Source organism: Humulus lupulus, chromosome 8, assembly GCF_963169125.1.
Source record: "Humulus lupulus chromosome 8, drHumLupu1.1, whole genome shotgun sequence".
Taxonomy (NCBI): Eukaryota; Viridiplantae; Streptophyta; class Magnoliopsida; order Rosales; family Cannabaceae; genus Humulus; species Humulus lupulus.
Window position 1 is genome coordinate 67,669,374 of NC_084800.1, and position 10,224 is coordinate 67,679,597.

Here is a 10,224-nt window from a genome sequence, read left to right on the forward strand (position 1 = left end):
AAATAGAGAATTTTTATTTGGTAGGGGGAGTTTATCGTCTGCCAAAAATTCATTCAGAGGCTTATAATTGATGACCAGCCTTTGTTTCCCTCGGGCCTGTTCTGATCTCTTGTTGACGTAGAAAGCATGGCATGCCCATGAAGAGGTGGTTGGTTCGATCAATCCTTGTTGTTGTAGTTCTTTGCATTCCTCAGTTGCCATTTTCTGATGCTCTGGGTTCATGCCTGGGTGGCTTGCCTTGGTAGGATTTATCTTTATTGAGCTTAAATGGTAAATTGATGAAGAACTGATGATTTTTCCAAAGAGGGTGGTCACATTTCTGGAGGAATTCAGCATGACTTGTGGCACAAGAATTCTCTATGAGTCTTTGTTTGACTTTGGAGAATGGATCAGGAGGCATGATAAAATAGTTTGGTATAGATTCCTATGGAGCAAAATGTTGTTTGTAACCAAGGCCACCAAGAAGAATTCTCAAACCCTTTTTCTTAGTGTAGACATCAAAACCAATGATTAAATCTTTCCCTGGTAATTTTGAACCAATTACTCTATGAATAATAGAGCATCCTGGGAAGAACTGTAATTTGATTGGTTTACTGATGAGCTCTGTACAGAAGATGCTTCCGTTTGCAGCGTGGAAGAATTGCTTTTCTTTCCTCCAATATTCTGGGGGGAGAACATCAGGGTTTGTCATGGTGTATGATGCTCCTGTGTCGAAGAAGGCTGCTACTTTGACTGGCCGAGCATACTTTGTAGGGAGGATCTGCATAGAGATGATTGGCGATGGTTGTATTGTATTGATTGCTGCCATGTGGTAGAACTCATCTTGGGTCTTCTGTTGTTCGAATGCACAGAGGGATTCTGAATTGATCTCGTCATCAGTAGAGAAGATGGATTCTAGATCATTTTCTTCGAGCGATATACCCGTTGTTTGTTGAATGTGGGAGATCAATTTGGCGGTTTTCCCTTTGGGGCATTGTATGGCATAATGTCCCTTTTCACCACAGATGAAACATCTGTCAGACTTTTCCCTGAAAGAGTGTTTCTTCCTTAGAAACTTGAAGGAGCGACATTCTTTTCCCCTTGAGGATTTAAAGGTCCTAAAGGTTTTAAACCTTTTGCTGTGTTTCCTTTTTCTGGACGACAGGAACATGCTGATTCTGACTGGCATTTGATTCGTAGTTCCTTTTGGCTGCAAACCTTTCCAAGCTTCTTGGATTGTTTCATGAATTCTTGGATAAATTTGTGCTGAGAGCACATCTTTTCCAATGCCTTTAAAACTAGTTGATAAATTTCTCCAATCGTAGCATCAGCTAAGGTTCTTCTTGTTCCCGTGAGAAGTCTGAAGGTTTCTTCTCCTAGTGGTTTTGGTATGGAAGAGAGGAACGCCTGTTTTAGATTTGGGTCATCAATTCCACCTATTTGGTAGAATCGTTGAGTCATCTTTTTATAATGTTTTTCCAAATCTCTCTTATCCATTGAACAACACTTTAGTTTAAAGAATTATGCGGGAAGTCTTTCAGTGACTTGAGCATCTTGTCTGCAGAACTCAATATACAGGTAGGTCAGGGCATTTGTGACAGATGGAAGTTGCAAAAACGTCATTTGTCTGTAATCGCCGAGACTTGTCCACCAATCTTGTAGGGTGCCTATAAAACGGGAAACAAAGCTGAGGAGAATCGTTCCTGTCTGTGCTTCCGGTCTTTGTGATTCTAGGCTGAGCCAAGCTTGAAACTCTTGGAATCTTTCACACCATTTTGATGGAGGGAGGTCATCTAAAGTAAAAGTTTGAAAATTTGAACCTTTACTTTTTCGTTTTGGGGGAACATGTGGTGTTGTTGATTCATTTCCACTTTCATCTTCGCTTGTGATAATTGGTTCGGTCTGTGAGTTTGATTCAGCTGGTTGCACCATCAGATGTGGAAATGTTTCATCGTCATCGCTAGACAAAGTTTTACTGGATAAACTCTCGGAGTCACTCAGTATGGAATCATCAGAAGTTGAGCTTATTTCTTCAGACCAGTCACCCGAAGAATTGTCTGAACTAGTCGAAGAACTTTGATCGTCTGAGTCCGTTTCATTATTTGCGATGTGGAGAGTGCTTGTTTGGCGAACCATTTTGACAAAGGGTTTGCGGCTGGATGAACCATAAGTTGTTTGAGTTCATCTGTCATTTGGCTCGGTGATTCTTTTTTCTTCCCCTTTCTTAACTTCTGTTGTTGGTTTTCATCAAGCATGCGCCTCAGTCTTACAACAGAGTCTTCTTGTACAGATCCAGTAAGAGGAAAAGGCTGAGAGGTTTTTGGTATTGTAGCAAACTGCCAAGGGACTGACGTCGTAGTTATCCCGAACGGGGACGAAGTTCCCAAGTAGCTAGTTGAAGGTGTCTTTGTTGGTTCTTGTTGGCAGAACCGATTCTTGAGTGATTCATATTGGGTTTTGAGGCTCTTCATCTCAGCTTCTTTTGTTAGAAATACTGGCATCGGAACTGAGTTTGCTTTGATGATAGCTAGAAGCTCTTCATGAGTCTGTTGGATCTTTGCAGTGAGTTTGTCAATGACAGTATTCTGGGATTGTTTTACTGTCGTCTCTATTCTGGTATTCTGTAACTCAACTTGTTTCAAGACCTTGTTTTGGGCAATCATATTTTCTGATTGCCAATTGAGAACTTCTTCGGCAGGAGATATCTTTTTGAGAGTCCCGTTTTCATTCCTGGTTGTGGAGTTTTGAACCTTTGGTTGGTGAGAGACTGTTCCTTGGTCATCTTGTTTGTCAAATTTCTTGAGTGGAGGAAAATCTGACTCATAATCAATAGTAGTCATCATACATACTTGTGGAACTTGCTGTAACTGATTTTGAGCAGGAAAAGCTTCTCCATGATGTTACATCCATTTTGCCGCCTTTTTGTAGCATGGAAAAATGTTTTGTTGGGGAGCCGAAAGTGGAGGCTCTTGGGAGCCCGTGGGAGGAAGCTTAGTGTCCCATCCAGTTGGTTCTGGAGGAGAGTCAGGTAAGCCTTTGGGAGTAGAATATTTGACTATATAATCAAACTTCCCAGAGGATTGGTCTAACAATCATATTTCCTTATCTCCTTGATTTAGCCGCTGCTTAAGTCGTTTTCCCGAGCTCGGACGCTGCTTTGGCTTTGGGAGGTCTTCTTCCGATCTTAGGCAACTTTTGCAGTCGCAAACATCCCAATACTTATGTCCATCCGAAGATTCGAAAGGATAAATAGGACTTAATATATTTATGATATGTCAACCCATAAATATAAGTATGAACATAAGTAAAGAATATAAGTATATTTCATCAAAGCATATTGACTCTCCGACTCGAATTTTTTTTGTCAAAAGTAAGCCAATAAGTCGCTACAAATTGCTGATTATTGAAATTAGTTAGTCATTTATTTCTCATCTATAGATATACCTTAGCTAAAATGTGAATCCCAGTAGTCAAAACCTGCTATGTGAGATTCTTGTGGTTTTTGCCAGATTCAACTAACTTTATAGTTACAATAAACTCTCTCAAATAAGTATATAAATATATAAATATATATATATATATATAATTATAGCACTTGAGGTTTCTCTTTTATAACAATAGTACTTAGGTCCCCATTTTAAATTTTGTAGCACATAGGTCCCCATTTTCTAGTAAATGATACAATTTAGTCCCTATACTCTATTTACTACTTAAAAATTATTAAATTTAAAGGAAAAATAATAATAATAGTATTTTATTTATTATTTGTGTAATATATTTGTTTTGTTTTCCGTTATTTTATTATTGTAATATTTTTTTCTCAAACTATAATATTTTAAAGAAATTCTCAAGTGTTACTGTTTATTTATGTTTTTCAGAATATAAAGAAGATATAACTTCAACTTTTTTTATATGACAAAGTTTTTAAGAAATTATGAATAATTTATTGTGCCAAAAACATATTTTAAACAATTGTTGTACGTGTGTGAAATAAACTGTTTAAATATTAATCAAGTTTAAAAAATTGAGGTTTATCTATATAAAAAAATTATAATTTTATCATTCACCATTTTTTTTTTCCATTCACTATATTAAAAAAAATAAAAACACTATAACTATAGATTTCTTATTAAATTCAATATTTTTAGATTGGTAAATAGGGTATAGGGATTAAATTGTAGAATTTAAAAGAAAATAGTGACCTAAGTACTACAAAATTTAAAATAGGGACCTAAGTGATACTATTGGTATAAGTTGGGGACCACAAGTTTCAAATAAATATAGGATGTAGTCTTTTTATTATATATTACTTATAGTGCTTACTATAAAATTAATACATCCAAAGTCTATATATATATATTATAATCAAACACCTAAATCATTAGAATAAATAAAACTTCAATCTTTCGCCCCATCTTTCTAGTTGTATATTTTATTCTTTATTCCTACATAATATTAAAATGTCAATGCATTTAATACTTTGTAACGATGTTGATATATATCTAAATCAAGTTCATGATGTTGAAACCTAAATAAATTATTGTTCAACAAATAAACTTCAGTTGTGTTAAATTGATATCTAAAGTTGGCTAAGCACTCAAGCAACGTACGTAATAAGTCCAAATAACCGTACACTACGTATAACAAGAACATCAATACAATTAACTAATTATTATCAATAGCAGGCCTTAATATATATATTAATATTTATACAAAAATTAAAAGAAGATACTTTTACAGAATAATTGACAATTAATTGTTCATGCAATTTCAAACCATATAAAGAATAATTGACAATTAATTGTTCATGCAATTTCAAACCATATAAAGAATAATGACAAATGGTACTTACGGTACCCTTTACGTAGTGAACTTTGATCACTTTATTTGAAAAATACAAACAATAATAATAATAAAAAACCTAATTTACCCTTATAAGACATCACTTGTAACAAATGTAAATACACAATGATTTACAAATTTGAAAAAGAGCATCATGGAAATTAAAGACCAGACGTAAAAGGCACACTGGTAGCAGGCAACCACGACCCACCCACGATAAAATTACCCACGGTAAATTTCGAAGCCTCGGATGCACTAGTAATTACACGGTAACCGGGCCATTTGACCCGGTTCGCCGTGGACGAACCCGCTCCAGTATTTGCGTACTCACCATAATACAGAGTCTTGAGGGCAAAACTGCCACTCCACTCCAACCAGCCCGCCGGGTTGATCAAACTATCAAGACTAGTTTTCATGAAAACAGTCCTCGAATACTCCTTCCAGGGTCTCCCCAAGTATGTTTTGACTGAGCTTTGGGACGATTTCAGGTCCGAAGCGGCGGTGACCCGACAATTGTGGATCGAAATGCCCGTATTTTGGTTCGGGTCGGTTCGGCCTTGGGCGGTGATGGTGTTGGTTTTGTTGGGTGGGTTACGAGCGTAGATGTTGCAGTTTTGGAACACAACAGCAGCGTTGCCGAATATGAAGTCGACAGTGCCATAAATATCACATTCTCTGTAGAATTGTCTATCGGAGTGGACGTAAAGGGTATCTTGGTAACCTTCGAAGCTACATCTATAGAATACGGATAGATCCGAACCCGACCGCAGTGCCACGGCTTGGTGATTGGATGGTCCGGCTGTGTTTCGGAATGTAATGTCTCGACCAATAAATCCATCTCCAACAACAGCTGTATGAAATTCATTATTATAAGATGTCATTATCACTGAATTTTCATTTAGAATTTTTTTTAAAAAAATGTTGGAGATGCATGCCTATCATGACACGTGTAATGGCTAACATCTAATATAGATTTTGTTATATGTGCCCAACACCACAAAAATGTTGCATTATGATGTATCGCTAACTAATCATAGAGTGTTACGTTATGTGGTGTTGGGTATCTTAAAAAAATCTAATGCAAGATGCTAGCGTTAAATATAGTTCATGTGTCTAACAAATATTTTGTTTTTAATATTGTGCTCAATACTAAGATGATAATTTGTAATATTATTTAAAATATGAGATATTGTAATGTAGTCTGTCTAAGCTTATACTTTTATTTTTTATATTAGTGGGTGGGACAACAAGGACTTTGTGTGAGTTTGTAATAAATGTTTGTGATGTATTAAGAAGTCTCATGATCGAACCAATTCCATATATGGTCCACTTTGGAGATAAATAACTTCTCAGTGTGTAGACAGTTTAGTTCCACGTTAAACTAAAATTGGAATAGTATGCATAATTATGTGTAGGACAATAATTATATTTTAATCAAGTCATTTCACTATCATATATATAATTATCATATATAAAACTTGTTTGTTTTCAAAGATATATCATTATAACTAGCTATAGTTTGATTTTTTTTTGTCGTGTATTTTCTAGATGATCACAAAAGAAAGTTCAAATCTATGGACATTTATTTCTTCCCTTGTACGTATGGTTTATTACTTCTCCTTAAGTGTTAACGACTTTGACTTGTATTATTTTTTTAAATAATCTCCAAATTTAATTGCTAAAAAAAGTACGTACACCTAATTATATTTTAATCTTCCTTCCTAGTACTAAATAGCTCAATTTTTAAAAAGAAGAAGATAGTTTTCTATTAAATATTATATTGCTAAATCACGGAAGCATGAATCAAATCATTTCACTATCGATCAAGTACTTCTACGAACTAATAATTATAATAATAATGAGTTTTTTAATCATAAAGTTATAATGATTATATATATATATAAACACGTACCGACAGTGGCTGAATTGAAGGTGGTAGAACCGCCTCCGACGCTTTTGCTTCCGGTAACAATAGTCTTCCCAATACCATCTCCGACCAACATAATATTCTTGCCCTTTATCTCAATATTTTCGTTATACGTCCCAGACTTCACGTAAATTACAAACCTGCCACTCTTTTTTCCACTCCCCGCCGCGCTCACCGCCTCTTTTATCGTCTTATATTTCCCGGAGCCGTCTTGCGCCACCACAACATCGGCCTGAGAAGACGGTGATGACGACGACTGCAAGAGCTTCCGGTCACCTGGCCTCACCCAACTAGGGAACCCATTTTTGTAACTCTGTTTAGTATTCGACCCCGGTTTGTTTATAGCCAAAGTGTTGCTAATCAATTTGGTGACATTATTGGACGTGATCAACGGCAGGAGATTGTCGGGGTCTCCCATCTCGAGAAGCCCAGAACGACACGTGTCGAGGTTGGTCAGAGCCGTACTGAGCCACGTCTGGAAATCTTCTTGAGAGCATGACTTGTCATCAGAGTCAGCGGTCTCGTTGAGTCTTTGGATTGTGTACTCGTAGAGCTCGAGGCAATCGGCCCAGGCTGCCTTCTCTCGCGAGTTCCGGCATTTGGGCCCGAGCGAAACGACGCCGTTGTGAGCGTGGACGGCCCGGTCCAGGGCGAGCTTGGTGGATATCTTAAAGAAGTCGGAGTTTTGTTTGATGGGGGCATGGACGTGATAGTTACTATATTGGGCGGTGCTTAGAAAATACTCGCATGGTTGGGGATTGGGTGTTTGGCCACACCATGATTTGACTTCGTCGAGAGAATAAGCAAAGATGGTGTTTGGAAAAGCAGAAAGGAGTGCTAGTACTATTATTAGGGAAAAATTTAAGTAGTCCCTAAACGCCATTTTCTAGCTAGCTAGGTTTGGACAATGGAGAGTGATAACAAGAGAGAAACAAATGGGGATTTTGAGAATACTTAGCTAGGTTGGTTTATGAATTATATTTTGGCTTGAATTCGGTTTCTATTTATAGAAGAATGATGAGAAAAGGTTCGAGTTGAATAAGTAAGAAAAAAATGGGGCACACAACTTTGTATGAATTGTATTGTTTCTTCCTTTATTTGAATAGTTAGTCTCAACAAATAACCTTTTCAATGTTATGTTCGATTTTACTTCTTATACTTTGTTTTGGTTCAAATTTGAACGTATATGTATATATTAAACACAATATAAGAAGCGATGATATTAATTATAAACCCACTAGATAAGGACAGGCAACAAAAATATATATTCATAATGATGAATAATATGTGCATGCATGTGTATATTTATATAAATATATAATTATCTTAATTTATAATAATCACCAAAAGAAGAGAGAGGGCCAAAATTAAAAGAGTATTGTTATTAGACACATTGGACAACCTGGCGACCTTAAACGATTCTCAAATTAAAATTAATTACTGCATGCCTTTATAATAAGTAAGACTAGTTTTCTTTTACGCTGCATGTTGTTTGATATGTCAACGCGATTTTGTGCTCACAATTTATGACTACACGTCCAGTGTGGTATGTGTTAGCTACGCTTAAACGGTGGGTGACAATTAAAGTGACATGAAATAGATTTATTAGCTAGTAACTTATTATCTCTGTCTTTTTAAAGAAAGAAAGAAAGAAAGAAGCCTGTAAATATAGAGTTGTTGCTTTATTAATTAATTAATACAGATCGAATAAAATATTGGAAGACCCATTTTCATGCTTTTTGTCTTGTAATAACATCATTAAAGAATAATAATAATAATGCATATTTTCTACCAAATAAAAGATAAATTGTTTTTTTCTTTTAAGAAATCACGGCCAATAATTAGTTTGCTTAATTATAAGATGACGACTTCATTTGCCTATATTCTAAACTAATAATTGGACAAAGTTAAAAATATATATAACCTATAGCAGGATTATTAGCTGATAGATGACCATAAAAATAAGTTTTTAGCTAGATTATATGGTTATTAATGTATAGGTATTTATAATTAAATTTTTCAAAAAAAAAAAAAGAAACTAATACAATATTGACATCCTCTAAAATAAAATAAAAAATTATACATTAATTTTTTTTCTCCTACTACTATGTATTACTCATTTTAAATATATACCACTAATGAAGCTCATTTGTATGCATATATATTTCTTAGTTACCAAGAAACAAACAAAAAGTACTATACTGCATGCGACGTGCTGCCGTGCTGTGCTGGTGAATAGAATGGGTTTATTAAATTGGACAGGCAATCTATATGACAATTGCTTTTGGGTCATAGTGTCCAATAACACAACACTCAATATATATAGCCAATAAAGACTAATGATATTGTCACTATGCTGAGGTTCATGATTATACATTTATTTATCAGAATTACTACGGAGTATTATTATTGTCTAACAATATGAGTGGTATTTTATTATTGGTGTAGTCCAATATCGAGACTTATTTTTTTAAATTTAATAAATATTATAAAATATTACTAAATAATTATGAGTGTCACTTCATTCATCTGGTATGTGGTGCTAGAAGATGTAAAATATCAACACTTTTTCTTTGATCGATCACAATGTATGTGGCATAGTCTTGACGTTATTGTATATAAGCTGTTTGATTAATTGTCTAAGCAATATAGCTATTTTGACATGAAAAGGCATAATATAGTCAAACGTACGTATTAAATTTTGACTGCTATCGCCATTAGCGAACGTACGTAAAGAAAAAAAATTCAACGTTTGCTTTAAAGTTCTACTACAAAATTTATATATATTTTATTCCATACAATCGCATTGTTTTCAAAATTCTTAATTTATATATATATATATATATGCAATTTAAAAAATTGAGGGGGCAAGAGCCCCCAACCAAGAATAATATGTTTTTGTTGTGTACTTGTAAATATTTTCATACTATATATGCAATTATTTAAAAATATTATTTAAAGAACAATTATGTGTGGTTTAAGATTTTAAATGGTTAATTAATTTGTTTTCGATAAAATAAAAGATATAAAAAATATATTTTTAAAAATGAATAATCAATCAATTTTTTTTTTGTTTCTCTTACATATTTAATTTATAAAATTATTTCTAAATTCTGATTCTGAACTATACTTAGGATAACTCTACCTGCTATATTTTAATGATGAGTGTTTGAATAAAACTCAATATAGTATACGTATTAATTATCACGTATGTAGTATTATTAGTTTTCCTATATCCATACAATATATATATATATATATCTATATATATATATAAATAGATCAGGCAAAACATAAAGTTTTTTATTTGCTTAGCAGTATAGGACTGGTTGAGCAAGTGTACTGTAAACTATTTTCATTTTAAAGAGAGCAATGCATCAATGTTTTCACAGAAATGCTTTGCAAAATTTAATTATCTTACTTTAATAAGTATATGCTTTACAAAAAGAATATATATATATATATATTTATACAAT

General features: G+C 34.1%; 1 protein-coding gene across 1 annotated transcript; it reads right to left on the bottom strand.

Moving 5' to 3' along the window:
• Window positions 1-4,759: 4,759 nt before the first annotated feature.
• Window positions 4,760-7,885, bottom strand: LOC133797643 (pectinesterase 2-like). The gene is made up of 2 exons (XM_062235617.1): window positions 6,734-7,885; window positions 4,760-5,671 (listed from the first exon to the last, which is right to left on the bottom strand). The coding sequence occupies exons 1-2, from the start codon at window positions 7,629-7,631 to the stop codon at window positions 4,983-4,985; spliced, it is 1,587 nt and encodes a 528-aa protein (XP_062091601.1). The 5' UTR covers window positions 7,632-7,885; the 3' UTR covers window positions 4,760-4,982.
• Window positions 7,886-10,224: the final 2,339 nt, after the last annotated feature.